The sequence below is a fragment of the Syzygium oleosum genome, unplaced genomic scaffold, assembly GCF_021117445.2.
Source record: "Syzygium oleosum isolate NSW1041296 unplaced genomic scaffold, Sole_v2.1 Sole_v2.06, whole genome shotgun sequence".
Classification (NCBI taxonomy): Eukaryota; Viridiplantae; Streptophyta; class Magnoliopsida; order Myrtales; family Myrtaceae; genus Syzygium; species Syzygium oleosum.
Window position 1 is genome coordinate 6782467 of NW_026607490.1, and position 16135 is coordinate 6798601.

The 16135-nt window shown below is 40.6% G+C and overlaps 2 protein-coding genes and 1 long non-coding RNA gene across 11 annotated transcripts in view; 2 read left to right on the forward strand and 1 right to left on the reverse strand.

The window, feature by feature from the left end:
- LOC115664753 (uncharacterized) overlaps positions 1-16135 on the forward strand; it is a 75851-nt gene that overhangs the window by 41901 nt on the left and 17815 nt on the right. The gene's annotated exons all lie outside the window — the stretch shown is intronic.
- The window catches only part of LOC130138330 (uncharacterized), a 73379-nt gene that overhangs the window by 31451 nt on the left and 25793 nt on the right, over positions 1-16135 (forward strand). The gene's annotated exons all lie outside the window — the stretch shown is intronic.
- Positions 1-16135, reverse strand: part of LOC115694557 (uncharacterized) — a 186890-nt gene that overhangs the window by 10833 nt on the left and 159922 nt on the right. The window contains exons 1-5 of one of the 9 annotated variants that reach the window (XM_056312067.1): positions 13427-14590; positions 12308-12551; positions 11994-12140; positions 11149-11325; positions 10160-10924 (exon numbers count right to left, since the gene is read on the reverse strand). In XM_056312067.1, the coding sequence (XP_056168042.1) occupies positions 11180-11325; positions 11994-12140; positions 12308-12551; positions 13427-14062 (1173 nt within the window). In that variant the 5' untranslated portion in view covers positions 14063-14590 and the 3' untranslated portion in view covers positions 10160-10924; positions 11149-11179. The other 8 variants (XM_056312066.1, XM_056312069.1, XM_056312071.1 and 5 more) reach the window with 8 other exon arrangements.

Sequence of the window (16135 nt, forward strand, 5' to 3'; positions counted from 1 at the left end):
CGATCCAGCTGATCGCGGTGGTCGGAGGTAACCTTCATTGACCTTAAATATATCTTAAGCACGGTAGCCCAGCTCCGTTTTGAGGATAGCGGGAAAACTCATGCCAAAATCTTGATAGTCTTCGGGGAAACTCATGCCAAAATCTTGATATTCTTTCCTCTTCCTTCCTCTGATCACGTCATACTATGTATTCCGTTACGTAAATCCTGTTTTATGGGAACACCAATTTGTACCGTCCAGATTTTTTGATCTATTCGTTTTTTCCTTTTATTGATTGAGATGTTCATAATGACTCGACTCTCAAAGAGCAGAAATGGGCTCTACTCAAAACAGAGCATGTACTACAAGAAGGCATTTTGCACCAAACGCGCCATTTTGCAACAAACGCCCCTTTTTTTCGTGTGAATTGGTAAATTTTCATGATATTCATTTGGTAATTGTATACAGGACGACTCATACCAGGAATATATCCTCTCAAGCATGAATACCATTAAAATAGCTGAGTTTGTCTGAGGAAAGTGAAATCCACAATAACTGCAATTTCTTTTTGAAAATCACGAAGTTGGAAAGAATGTGAACCTTTCCCTGAAGTCACACAACTGTATACGCACTCTGCTTCTTTCTTTTGTCAAGAGAAACTCATATTGAGAACACTGTATTAATTGAAAGTCTTATTAGCTTTTCCTCCTAAGAACAGATAAGACCCGCAATTGGCTTTCCTCTGTTTCTACTCGATAAGCATGGGGGCTTACCTGGCAGTTTTGTGCGTCTGGCTGGTCTTCTTTCGTGAATAAGTGTTGTAAGAGAAAGTCAGGAATGGTTTGTAGGCGGTTAAGGAGGTATTTCCTGGTACTCTGATGTTCCATTTTGTCGAAAAGAATAGTTTTCACTATAGCTTAATTAGCCGTGGTTCACTAGATGGGTCACATATCTGAAGTATAAACAGAGGTTAGACTCCTGCAATGCATACTCTTGCACTAGAAGCTTGGCATCATACCGCATCAGATTTCCTTTAGAGCTTAAATTGGTAGTTCTTGAAAGCTTTTGGAAAGACTGCCGTAGTATGTGATGCAGAAAGAGCTCAAACTCGAGCTTTTCCAAAAGACTGTACACTAACAAGTGGCCTGCTGAATTTATTTCCAAGAGGTGGAGCAGAGCTTGCAGATCGCATTGTCGCACGTACCCGACGTGTTCGTTCCCTGGTTGGGTTCCTGAATCAACTCATTGAGTTCATGGGTGTTCCAGCCAACACTACCTGTGCAAAAATCATGCGTATCTACAAACTGCTCAAAATCATCAAGATTGGAGGGCAAGTTATGGACCCAAGGTTCCGACTTATGTCCGCTCTCTTCAGTGCTGCTCTGGAAAGTTTTAAGTGCGGTATGTTAATGTACATTCTGCTTGTTGACATGCCTTGGCTGATTGTTGTTCTCTGTGTCCTGATGGCACTCGCATTCATAGCAAACTAGAGAATGGTGACAGTTTGTGGTTCTCTATATGTTGTGGTTTGCTCTTGGTGGAGTTGGTTTTGATGCGTGTCCTAATGCTGGCTCGAACATGAACCTTATGTTGTACTATTATTACTTCAAATACCTTGTACGTCATGAAGCAGCATATACAATGATGATGAATACTATGATACTGCTTAGTTAAGATCCTGATGCAACAATATGAAATTGGAGAAACAGGGAATTTCTTTTTTCTTTAGCCATAGAGAATCAGGGGAATTGATTCGGAGAATTTGAGAAAGAATCAGATTATCGTCATTCACTAATTTTCCAATCCACGAATTGCGATTTAGACGATGTTCGTAACCCGATCCTCATATCCCAACCTCAACAATATTGTACATACTACCTCGACATGTATTTCAAGTCACAAATGAAAATTACTAAGCTAGACGTGCTCCTTGGCATAGAGGAAGCATGCAATATGGGAGAGAGGGAAGAAACTGGCCACAAATTCTTTAACGCAAGATAAACCCATTTGAGAACAAACCGAAATCACATTAGGACAGTGATATTCAAGACCTTTTGTATGTTGAGGCATATTTGGCTGAAATAGAAAAGCGAGAGAATAATTTTGGTTCAATATAAGAAATTCCGTCAACTTGCACTTGTTTTTTTTTTTTTTGGTAACCAACTTTCACTTGTTTGATCACAAGAAAGTCATAGATGTGAGTATTGGAACACCAATTTGTGCCCCCAAGTTTTGTTCTCTACTCGCTTTCTCTTTTTGTTAATATATGCAGGTTTTTATTTTTGATATTCCTAGTGACTCAATCTCTCTGAGCAAACAATATAATTAGGGACATATTCGATGGCTATAAACCTATTGAAGAGTAAGATTTATTGTTGATAATCATTGATCTTTTTCTTGGACGTGGATTCTTTGTCCCACAAAACCATGAGTGTCTCGACATGTCTCACCCGTCGATGAAAGAAGACAGATATTTTTGTAATACGTGAAGTTCTTTCTTCGATAAGTATTATAAGCTCCCGCGTTAAACAAATTCATAAAAAAATTAGGAAATAGTTTGATAGATAAATAGAAGGCAACATAACTTCTCATTGAGCCACTTTTCGCGATTTAATAGGTTCGACACCAGACCTTCCAAAATTAAGATTCAAAAAATAATCCAGATCAAATTGAGTAAAACCCATTTCCTTTCTTGAAAATAACCATTTTGTTTATCCGTTTTTCTATTTTTCTATTCCTGGGAACATATTTGGAATAGAAATCCGTTTGGTAATGCAATTTCATTTTTCTATTTCTGGAACAAATTTCTACTCCAAAAATAGGTTTGGAACAGAAATAAAAAATTTCTACTTTTCTATTTTTAGAACATAAATGAGAAATAAAAACTTTTCTTATTGCTTGTCGTTACTACTAGCCGGCCGCCCACCCACCGCCCCACCATCGCCTCCCACCGCCACTGACCGTCGTCCTCCGCCGCCTACCGGCCATTGTTCGTCACCGTCCATCGCCGTCCTTCACCTCCTCCCGCCGCTATCTCCTTCCGCCCTTCGTCTACCTTCCTTTGTTGCCCAATGCCAGCTGCCTCCCATTGTCGGCCGCCGCTGCCCGCCGGCCGCCTCCCACCGCCGTCTTCCTCTGGCCATCCTCCACCGCCTCCTGCCGCCACCCAACGCCGGCCACCTCCCGCCGCCGCCCGCCCGCCTCCCGCCGCCGCCCGCCCGCCCGCCCGCCAGCCACCTCCCGTCATTGTCCTCCGCCGCTGGCCACCGTCCTCCGCCGCCACCCAACGCCGGCCACCTCCCGCCGCCTCCTGTCATCAGCCGCCTCTCGCTCTCACCCGCCATCCACCGCCTTCCACCCGTTGGTTGTTCGGGAGGGAGAAATTTTTGTGTCGTTATCAAATGATTTTCTATTTTGGAAACAGAAATTTTGTGTCGTTATCAAATGCTTATTTTGGCTCATAAACTCGTTCATGGAACAAAAATAGAAAAATCTATTTCTGCTCAAAAATTAATTTCTGAAACAAAATGGTTGTCATTCGCGCACTAAACTTTCAGCCCAAGCTGTTTTTACTTTAACATATACTTGACCGAAGTTGCCGTAAATTACAACCCATGAAACTCCTCAAATACAAATGCGCTGGAATCGACAAAGTACTACATAGAAATCATTCTGATATTTGGTCGATGTTCGTGAAAATAACATTACGTTGTACTGTAATTTGCTTTATTCATCATGGTGGAATCTACAGCGTAAAATATTTTTACGAGCAGGCTGCACGCAACATCTACTAAGGTTTCATAGGAAGAGCAGAGAATGGCCAGTTCAGCCGATGTAAGCTCCCCTCTCACATTGCTGGGCTGGCACGCCAATCAACCTCGGACACGTGGTACAACAGTCAACGCTATTCTCGTATTGTCCTGTCCCGTATGTCGATACTCAACGTATTTAGCACGCCCAATTCTCTATAAATAAAACCCCTCTCTCTTGCTTGATTCCTTCATGCATTCATTCGTTCGATCAAGATTCGAGGTTTCAAGCTTCTGGGGTTTCTTTTCCTTTCAACGTGGTTTCTTTATCCCACTTCTAAGAGAGAAATGCCGACATCACATTTGGAAGTGGATTCTTTATCCCACAAGATGCTTTCACATATCGTAAGTGTCTCAACATATCTCAATCGTTGCTACATACCTCATTTATACGTATCATTGTTAAGAATTGATTGAGAAGCCATCGGAAACAGCTTTCGAGGTAGAGGATATCCATCCCCCCTTTTCTATGCCTATTGGAAAAGTTGCATTATATTAGGCTTCATTTTTTTCATGGAAAATTTTTCTGAGATAATATTTTCCTCATTTTTCGACATTTAAATTGCTCAGGAAAATGAGTCAACGAAATATTTTTTCCAAGTCAAATTCAGGAAATTAATTTCTTCTTTAAAAACTCAAAGATCATTTTCCATTATAAGACTAGACATTAACACTTGGGTCAGAGACTTAGGCATAAGAACCTCAGCGCCCGTTCCAAAGTCCTTAGTAGCGGGCCAAGGCTAGGTCCATTGGAGCCGAGCCTGAGTCCATTGAGGCTTGGCGTAGGACCCCGGTGCACTGCCCGATCCCTAACACTCGGGGCCGACCTCTATGGACCCGAGCTCGGCCTTGATAGTCCCAGCTTAGGGCACCGGGGAGCTAGGCATGAGCACCTGGGTCTTGGGCCCAGCTTCCATGGACTCGTGCCCGATTTTCCGGTTGCCTATGCCCAAGTCACTAGCGTCCACTTAGTGCATGTCTATTTAGGAAATTAAAAGCAAGTTTTCCTTTTCAAACGACAATTTCCAACTTAATCTTAGATTTCAGCCAAATACCGAAAAAATATTTTCATTTTTCCATGAAAATTACTCCTTGAAAAATATTTTTCAGAAATGTCAAATTTTTTTTGGACACCAATTTGTACCCTGAAGATTTGTTCTCTATTCCTTTCATGTATTTGTTAATATATTCAGGTTATTATTCTCAATGTTCCTAGTGACTCAAACTCTTGAACCAAACCATGTAATTAAGGACATATCAAGTGGTTTTAAATCTATCGAAAGTAAGATCTATTGTCGATAGTTATCAACCCCTTTTTCTTGGATGTAGTTCGTTACCCCACAAGATAATCTCACAAGTCTTGAGTGTCTCCCCATATCTCAATTGTCGATACATGCCTCTTTTACAAGAATCAAAAAGTTATAAATCAGTTGCTCTGTCAATGTTGACTCGGACAATCACCTCATGTTCTGTTATTACATTCAAAGCAGGATAGGATGACGATGGTAGTTTTACTTAAGATCGTGGTGCAATTTAAAATTGAGATATGATGAAATTGGAGAAACTGGGCAATTTTTTTTGAGCCAGAGAGAAATAGGGGAAATGATTTGAAAGGAACCACATGATCCCCATTCACTATTCTTTCGTTTTCGTTTGCGGATACACACCTAGAGTAGGCTGGACAAGTACAAGCTTGATTCATCACCAGCCCACCTGCTCGCGCAATAAGATAACTGAACAGATTACCAAAGCTATGATTTTTCACTAATGTTTTTTTAAGACCGGTTTACCAAAATTATTCGGTAATTTCATTCGTACATTACTTGCTGATGTAACAAGATACTTGTTAAAAATATGTCTCGAGTTTGAGCCCGAAACGAAAATCTGAATATTTTGAATTGGATATTTTGCGGCTATCCAAAATCGAGCAAAAGATGGAAATACAAAAATCAACTTCCGAATAGTCCGAAAGCGCGTTGGAAAATTTGGCTACTGGAATAGGAAAGTTGATCGTTGACTTTGACTGGGATCAACATGTCAGACACAGAAGGAAATAAAATTCCTTCTGGAGTCAGCCAACGCAACGAAATAGGAAAGTCCAAACTTGGACTTGTTGACCGAATCGTGAATTATCTTCTCTACATTGCGTCGGCCTCCGTGTGTTCTTTTGCTACGTAATATATATTGCAAGGAACGTAGTGGCAGATGCTGTCTTGAAGCGCCTAATGCGAGTGCTTGGTGTGCCGTACAAGTGAACCAGAAGCTATTGTGCACTAAGAAGGAAGCGCCGCATTCGTGAGTGCTTGGCGGTGGGTGTTTCCATAGATTCTCGTTCGTGAATTACATCCAAGAAGAATTAGTGTTCAAGCGTAAATCTTGTGATAAGATTTGTGTATAATTCTTTTGCGAGATTGAGAGATTATTTCGTGAGGAATTGTGGGGCTAAACACTGTGTGAGTTATTGGGTGTAATTGGGGCTTGGGAAACACTGAGAGTGTTTGAGTGATTCGAGTGTGGTTGTAATCTCCGTTGTATCGCTTAATCTATAGTGGAATTCCGTGCTGCTCTCCCCGTGGATGTAGGTCACTACGACCGAACCACGTAAATTTGGTGTCCGATTTATTTTCTTATTCTATCAATTTTATTGTTCGATCGCTTGGCTTCCGCAACAATTGGTATCAGAGCTAGGCTTACTTAAGTTGAAGCGAATCGATGGCGATAGAAGAAGGAAAAGTGAAAATCAACAGATTTGATGGGAAGGATTTTGGTTTCTGGAAGATGCAGATTGAGGATCATCTATATCAGATGAAATTGCACTTGCCCTTGTCCGGGGAGAAGCCAGAGACGATGAAGCAAGCTAATTGGGAATTGCTGGATAGACGAGCTTTGGGTGTTATTCGGCTGACGTTGGCACGTAATGTCGCGTTTAACATCGTGAAAGAGACAACCACTGCGGGTTTGATGAAAGCCCTGTCGGACATGTACGAGAAGCCTTCTGCGATCAACAAAGTCTATTTGATGCGACGTCTGTTTAATTTGAAGATGAGCGAAGGTGCATCAGTTGCTGATCATATTAATGAATTCAATGTGATCGTTAGTCAATTGAGTTCAGTTGAGATTGGCTTTGAAGATGAGGTACGTGCTTTGATTCTATTATCCTCATTGCCTAATAGTTGGAATACTACTGTTACTTCTGTTAGTAATTCCTCTGGGTCAACAAGTTTGACGTTTGATGATGTTCGAGATTTAATTCTGAGTGAGGATATCCGTAGAAGAGAATCTAGCGAACATGTATCTACTGCTTTAGTAGGTGAAAATAGAGGAAGAACTGGTACACGTATTAGCAGGAGTAGTATGAACTCGAATAGACGAAGTCAGTTTAGGACTGGTGGTGTTATCTGTTGGAGTTGTGGCAAGAGGGGGCATATTAGAAGGGATTGCCTTAAGCTGAAAAACGACAAGGGTAAGGGAATTAGAGTTGATCCTGCGGATGATGTTGCAGCTATAGCTGATGGTAATTCGGATGATGCTGATTATGTCTTGTCTGTCACTGATAATTCGTCGTTTGGCGGATGGATTATGGATTCCGGTTGTTCTTTTCACGCTACACCAAACAGGAACTGGTTTACTACTTATCAGTGCACGAATAGTAGTAAAGTGCAGTTGGGGAACAATTCTGAATGCGATGTTATTGGTGTTGGTAATGTTAGAATCAGAATGCATGATGGTATTGTGTGGACATTGACTGGAGTGAGGCATGTTCCAGAGTTGAAGAAAAATCTGATTTCCTTGAGTGCCCTGGATTCAGCTGGGTGTCAGTATTCTTCAGAATGTGGACTTCTGAAAGTTGTTCGAGGTGCCTTGGTGATAATGAAAGGAATCAAGCATAGTGGCCTGTATGAGCTTCAAGGTGAGACAGTGACGGAATTTGCTGCGGAGACGTCGGATGCATCAGTTCGAGAGTCTGAATTGTGGCATATGCGTTTGGGGCACATTAGCGAGAGAAGCCTGAAGGTTCTAAGTGAAAGAAATTTGCTATGTGGTTATGTGGCTAACGAACTGAATGTATGCAGGTGCTGTGATATAGATCAATGGCGGAAAGTGCAGTTTAGTACGGTTGTCAAAGAAACCACGGATATTGCAGAATTAATTCACTTGGATGTTCGCAGGTTGTCGCGATTTCCTTCGAGGAAGAGTGTCAGATTTATGCTAACAGTTGTTGATGACTACTCGAGGAAGACTTGGGTGTTTGTGCTAAGGCACAAGTTTGATGCTGTTGTCAGGATCAGGCAGTTAAAAGCTTTGATCGAAAAGGAGACTGGTAAAACGATCAAGCAGGTGCGGACTGACAGTAGTATGGAGTTTTGCTCGAAGCTGTTAAACGAATTCTGCATGAAGGAAGGCATAGTGAAACACTGCACTAGTGCCAATAAATCACAATATGTTGCAGAGTTGATGAGCAAAACATTACTAGAGATGGCCCATAAAATGCTCTTTAGTGCTGGTATGGCTAGGAGATTCCTGGCGGATGCGCTTAGTACGGCGAGCTACCTGAAGAATAGATCCCCATCGACTGCGATTGAATGTCGGACTCCCGAAGAAGTGTGGTCAGGTAACGTTGCTGATTATTCTGTTCTTAGAATATTTGGTTGTCCATGTTATGTTCGAGTTAGTGATGGTAAGCTCGATGGAAGGACAATGAAGTGCATGTTCCTAGGTTATGCACAAGGTGAGCGGGGCTATAAGTTGTGGTGCCCGGAATTAAATTCATCTATTATCAGCAGAGAAGTTACATTTGACGAGTCTTCAGTACTTCTGGCTAGGAGTGTTAATAGCAGTGTTCATACGGATCTGGACGGTGTTCAGCTTGAGGTAGAGTTGCAACCAGAAACTCCTGAGGTAGCGGGTACTAACGAAATAATCGACACGGATGGTGCTTATAGCGAGGTGGAGTCTATTGAGCCAACGGTTGCTGTAACTGCTGAAATTGACAAGGTGCGTATTCGATCTCCGAATAGATATGGATGCAACGATGGTTTTGCTTTATCTGCGGTTAAGGAGATTGTGTCGGAAAATCCTTGTAAAGCAGTTAAAGGTGCACGTGGAGTTGGTATTCTGATGAGGTCCACGGCTATGGCGAAGTTCAAGCGAGGCTTGGACTTGAAAGACATCTGTGGCGGTTGAGCCCATCGGGGGCTGTGGGAGAGTAGTAGCGAAATTCGGATTCTATCAAAGCGATTGTTACTTAGCTCAAACGTCGAGTCAAGGTGGAGATTGTTAAAAATATGTCTCGAGTTTGAGCCCGAAACGAAAATCTGAATATTTTGAATTGGATATTTTGCGGCTATCCAAAATCGAGCAAAAGATGGAAATACAAAAATCAACTTCCGAATAGTCCGAAAGCGCGTTGGAAAATTTGGCTACTGGAATAGGAAAGTTGATCGTTGACTTTGACTGGGATCAACATGTCAGACACAGAAGGAAATAAAATTCCTTCTGGAGTCAGCCAACGCAACGAAATAGGAAAGTCCAAACTTGGACTTGTTGACCGAATCGTGAATTATCTTCTCTACATTGCGTCGGCCTCCGTGTGTTCTTTTGCTACGTAATATATATTGCAAGGAACGTAGTGGCAGATGCTGTCTTGAAGCGCCTAATGCGAGTGCTTGGTGTGCCGTACAAGTGAACCAGAAGCTATTGTGCACTAAGAAGGAAGCGCCGCATTCGTGAGTGCTTGGCGGTGGGTGTTTCCATAGATTCTCGTTCGTGAATTACATCCAAAAAGAATTAGTGTTCAAGCGTAAATCTTGTGATAAGATTTGTGTATAATTCTTTTGCGAGATTGAGAGATTATTTCGTGAGGAATTGTGGGGCTAAATACTGTGTGAGTTATTGAGTGTAATTGGGGCTTGGGAAACACTGAGAGTGTTTGAGTGATTCGAGTGTGGTTGTAATCTCCGTTGTATCGCTTGATCTATAGTGGAATTCTGTGCTGCTCTCCCCGTGGACGTAGGTCACTACGACCGAACCACGTAAATCTGGTGTCCGATTTATTTTCTTATTCTATCAATTTTATTGTTCGATCGCTTGGCTTCCGCAACAGTACTCATGCCTAGTGCATGGCCGAACAACGGCGGCCATTTGTGCATGTCATGTATTTTACGTCATCACATGGTATTAGCACACGAACCAAGCCGATTGAGATTTAGGTCCTTAAATCCACGCAAAAAAAGTTTTTTTTCCCTACTATAAAAAGAGTACAATTTGCACAAAAATGTCATTGCCACTGAGAGAAATCAAATGTCTTTGATCATGAATGCGACGTTCTAAATAAATGCTAATCGGTCCCAGCCTCCAAAGGTCATGGGCAACATGAAACGATAGATGTCGGATTTCATGTGCATATGGGACAGAATAAAACTGAACAGACATCAAGACATTTGCCTTGAAGGTTGAAGTCCGCGGATAAATGACCGTAGGTGGAGGTGACAAATGCAACATAAAATGACATGATGCCAAGATCCAAAATGTGTGAGGACAAAGTCAGACACAAGGACTTGCGTGTCCTGAAATTTACATGGACTTATCCTGCGGAACAAACTGCTTATCCGAGCTTTAAGTAATTTTTTTGATACCTTGACACTGTCACAAATTACCTCAGCAGAAAATATTAACACAAATTAGAACACCAGAAATTTGCCACCGATGAGTATAGATAATGGAAACAACTGACAAGGAAAAGTTAAACTGAATTGATTGGAGTTTGAAAATGACGTAATCATTCTAGAATGTGATTTTAGGAAATGAACATCTCAAAAACCTTTTGACCCCTTCCTTTTTAATATACACCGATTAACTTAAAATGGTTTCCAAAAGACAAAACAGAAAAGCTTTTTACGGCAAGGGATCTATTTGGGTTAGTACAAATGAAAAAACTACAAGCAATTTCAACACCATCTCCATTCTCCAATAGTTCTAAACTGCAGGTTCTGTCCATAAAGCAAGTGACTCTTGTAGGATCTATCGGCACTGCTCTTTTTTTCTTGGCAGGAAGCCAGGAACGAGTTGTGACAGAATAAAAGTGCAGAAACATACCTATACCGATACCTCACCCAGCAAAGCACATCAACTTAATACTGAAAAACAAAAGAGGGGGGGAAAAAGAAGTGCATTAAAATGGCAGCTTTGTTGCATGCTGGACTAGTTAAATTGGCACGAGCACTAACGTATAGTCAAGTAGGATGAAAAACGAGAAAAGAAAAAATGACAAAGGACACTTAAAGCAAGCAAGACACAAGTCCAAGTATTTGAAGGAACACAGGACAAAATATCTCAAGCATTGGAAAGCACAATCTCTTACCCGTAAAACTCAGAGAGCAAGGTTATCATAGTTAAACAGGAAACATAATGCTGTTGATCTTCAAACTATGGTGGGTTGATCGAACACAGAGTTCATCACCATCCTTGTTATCATCATCCTCATCTTCATTGGCCTCAACCCAATTACTTGGATGACGTTGTGAAAAACCATGTCCATCTAGACAACAAAAGAATGAAGAAAACTGCTTTAGAGGGATTATCCAATTCAACTACTAACATAACTGCACAAACGTACTTATGATGGCGCTAACGAGTGCTATGTTAGTGACAATCTTGATCAGTACCTTAGCTTCTAAAAACATTTAGAACTACTAACAAACGACATGATACGAGCAGCCTAATCGACTCGATACTGAGAAGACCAAAAAAGGCATGTGAGTTCAGTCTTCCAGAAATAGGTACTTGCACAGGTATGTGCAACATATCATCAGGGCTCACGGTTGAGTAAAAAGCTGAAAAAAGTTTTGCTTCACCTTGTCCATGGTATCATGTGGACAGTCGCACTAAAGAGTGGAAAAAAAGAAATGCCGACAGATTTGGTAGGACATATATAAATTTCTGCCAGAAACTTATGCTTCTTGATGCAAGAATAAAGAGTAAAATTTTGCAAGACTCCGAGATAAAGTCACGCAAGCAATTGGCCTCAGCTGCATTCTTTCTTGCAAAGCAGCATTTACAGTAGGGAAACAGGCGATTGAGAAAGTAGCAACTTTACTAAGAAATATTTGTAGGAGACAACAAAATAATGCGACCTAGAGAGATAAAGATGATGTTCATCATACACACACAAACTGAGAGAGACATTGAGAGATGAAGATTCCGGACCAGTTTGGATGTTTCCTTCAGATGATGTAGCTTCTGATAATTGAATGGTGCTAATCCTTTCGATTCTCGACTGACCACCGGCTTTTAAGATCCTTTCGTCTGGAACTCGCCTTCCATCAGAACCACCACCATTTTTCGCAGCACTTCCTGCCCAAAGTTAGTAAACCACTCAAATCTTGATTACCAAAAAATAACTTCCTATTGACTTCCTAAAAAGTATCTTCCTGATGACATACACAGCATTTCATTTTAGAGCGAAGCAAATTCAATTTCTTTGCCATCATTGAGATGATAGTGCTACAAGGATCACTCACCCGAGAGTTCAGACCATATTCTGGTATGATTAGATGGAATCTCGGAAGCACTTGTTCTATTCCTCTCTGGCTGTTCTCCAGAAGCTTCCCCAGTATCAGCCTGGCCCGGCATTTCATTTGCCGAAGGTCCAGTATTACCTTCATGTAATTGTGATATAAGCATGGTGGCCAGTACGAGTATAGCATCAAAATTGGAAGAGGCCCCTTCATCAAATGCTGAATTTTGGGGGCCATCAAAATAGGCCTGTTTCATAAAAACATGCAGTTGTATCAAGTTCTTTTCTTTTTTCTATTTTGCATTCAGTTGCACTTACGCCCCTCTGTGATGGCAGAGATGTTGCACTTAGTACCAAAAAGAAAAGTCAAAAGACATACATTAACCATCAAATTTTGCATTGATGTTTTTATCTGGCATACTTTACTAGCATCTTGCATTAAACTTGATAAATAAACCATTTACCATCCGAACTTAAACTTCCTTAAACTATTATTATCCAAACTTGATTCGAAGGTGCACTATGTTTTGTCAACCAACCTTTCAATGATAGTCTCTTGTTTTTTGACATTTAGCCCAAAAGTAAAATTGGCATGGGCCTTTACGATTTTCATCATGAAGATATGTATTAGCATGTTTTAGATCTCTGAGCAGATTAACTAGCAATCATTCATCCATAAAACCACTTATGGACTGATTGCGTGAAAACTACACATTGCATCTGAGCTACTTGCATAAACAAAATTGAAGTGAAGCGTGGAACAAAACTGGGTAGAAGGTAAGATACAAAAGAGCACTTAGAATTTACTTACTCGCCGGCCTTCTCAAAGTACAAATCAATGTCCACTTCACATCCCTCACAGAATGCAGGAAATGCCTGGATTTCCATGACATGGACAAAGGTTAAAAATCATCATGTTCACTGGAAAACACAAGGAAAAACTTCAACATAAATGATGGTCCTGAATGTGACTCCAATAGCATTTTGGCAATTAGGTGGACTCGTTTTAAGGAAATGGAAATAAATTCGATAATGAAGTCATATGTCCAAGAACTTTTAGCTGCATTTATGACCCAAATATCTTGATATCTGATATAATAAAAAAACAAATCAGATTGAATACCTTCAACTCTTTGACAGCAAAAGTCACGTCTACTGGGTTGCTGCTATGAGCATACTGCACAAACTCTTCCGCAGGGTCTATCCACAGCTGAGTGTGCAGCAAAGAGTCGTTCTCTGCAACCAGAATCTGAACCATGATATTCTTCTCCATGTTCGGTTGAAAAGAGTAAAGTTCATGTCTACCTTTGGTAGAATCAATGTAGCTTCGGGACTCAACAGCTTTCCCACCAAATTCACTAGCAGCATCAGAAGGTTCGGAGTTGCGCTCAGTTGCAATGATAGTGGTTTCCTGAAGAGATGACTGAAAATTTGCAAGCAATCTGTTCAGATCATGTGGCCTCACTACAAAATTGCTTGGGTATCTTTTCCGATCCAGAGGTAATTGATGTACGTCGCGGTCAACATTGCAAGTAATCCAGTATGTTTTCTTAATGCCTGCATACATAAGACAAGAACTTGGCTTAAAATTCATCACATATGCATGAAAAAAAAAACTCACAATTGGCGCAGTGAAAATTCCCCGTCTCTTTATTCTGAATACTTTGGCTTTATGGGTCTTCTTGGGGCACTGCGAAATCCGTTGGACAGAGTTCACGCTGCTTTTGCATGATGAGAGATCATAGAAGCTCATCTCCATGGACACACATCAGGTGACTTATAAATTCTTATCCCAGCATTTTGCATATATTTTCTCTCAAACATGTCAGTTTCAAGACTTATAGAGTGTTGCAAAACTCCATCCAGCACCATCTAAGTAACTAGACAAACCAGGAAAGCATTATTCAGACAGAACAGCAGAACCCACAGAAGGCGGTTATCCACAAGGTGTTTTTTCCTAAGGTTTCCCCATTTCTGCGAGCAGCACTCGTAGTGGTAGTTCCCTTGGCTATAGCTGGGAATCGCCATGGTGACTTTGAATCACCCTATCGACAGTATTAGATTCTTTTCAGATATATGCACGTCAAGTTCTAATCATCGTCGACAGGGCCAATCGCAACCTAGGTCAGCAATCTTCTGCCTCAAATCCACCGCAGAAAGCTCCACGCACTCGGCAATCGGTGGAAGGACTCTCAAATGTGTCAATCGGACACTGTATCGAGCGAAACGAGCCAATTACCTAACAACAGCATAGCATAGCATCTAAACTAAGCATCACTCACCACCAGGACACGAAGAAGCAACTACTTAGCTTTTCACCTGGGAAGGAGAAGCTCGGCTAGCGAGGTCGTTGCCGAGACGCGGGAGAGACGAGTGATGGCGCGAGCCAAGGTCTTCAAGGCGTTGCCGCTGTGGTTGAACTCCTATCTTTTGAGTTCTTCGCTTCCCTCTCTGCGCTGACGGTCCAGATAATTGGCGGGATTGGAAGAAGAAGAGGAAACAGTTGGTCTTTTGGCTCAGTTATCAAAATATACGAGCTTTTATCTTTCATAATAGAATTGATACATAATAGCATCATTTTTAGATTTTACAATAATATAATTCTTACTATTTTCACTCTCTATAAAAAAAAAATTACCATATTTGGTACCCTTTTCATTTTCGTCCTTTTTTGTGAGACGTAGTAAGTTCCTTTTTTTGGGCAGTTGGCAGAAGAAAATCAATGGACAGCCACTTGAACGGTGTATCCTAAGAAAGATACCAGGTATCCATATTACGTAAGCCCAGTGCTTGAGCTTTGCCGCATTTTATATGTCTGGTTTGGTAGCCCAATAAATATAACATGATGTAAAAATTAGTGATGCTGATAACAGAAAGGAGAATAAACACATGTGGAAATGTATTTATCAATCAACACATATTGAAAAGAGAATTAACGCATGTCAAAATACGTTTATCAATATATGTCCATGTAGAGCGGGGCCCACACAACTAGTTCTCATTATCATAAAAGGTGATTGGATTATCGTAATGCATGTTATATTAAATTTGATGCCCAAATCCAATAACCCACAAAAACCCTATCAATTCTTTTTTTTTTCAAAAAGATAATATTAGTAGTAATTACAAAAATGGTCATTATATTATATTGTCGCTATTTAATTTTGGCCCTTATATATTATTTTACGACAAATTTAGTCCCTAAACTGATTCCACGTCACAATCTTAGGACAAATCTGTATTTTTCCGTTCAAATGTGGACTGAGAGTGCTAATTAAACACCAAGATGTCTGACCAAAAAAAAAACACTGGAGATGAACACATGGCATTGACATGTAAATTACAACTCCAAACTTGATGGAAAATTACAAAACGGGTCATGGCACTAGTACTCCCGTTCAATTTTGGTCCTCGTACTTTATTTTTGTCACATATTTTGGTCGGTGGGCTAATCTTTATTCTTGATTTTGAGGATGAATGTCGGTTCTTTTTGTCGTCTAAATGCAAACAAAAAATTTGGATTAAGGGCTAAAAATTAATATGTGGCATCAGCATGTTATAATAGTGCAAAACCCGGTGGAAACCCGCATGTTATTGCGGAAAGATAACTTAGTCATGTAGTTTGACATTTTAAAGAATCATAAATAGTTAGTTTTAAGTATGGTTCGATAGCTGTGTTCATTATCATTAAGTACAATTACAAAAATTATCTGTAATCGATAACATTCGTCATTATGAAAATACATTATATGCCACTTAATTTAATATTGATTTGTACGAAGTAATAGAAAAATGCTCTTGTGCTGTATATACCTTCTATAAATTATGCTAT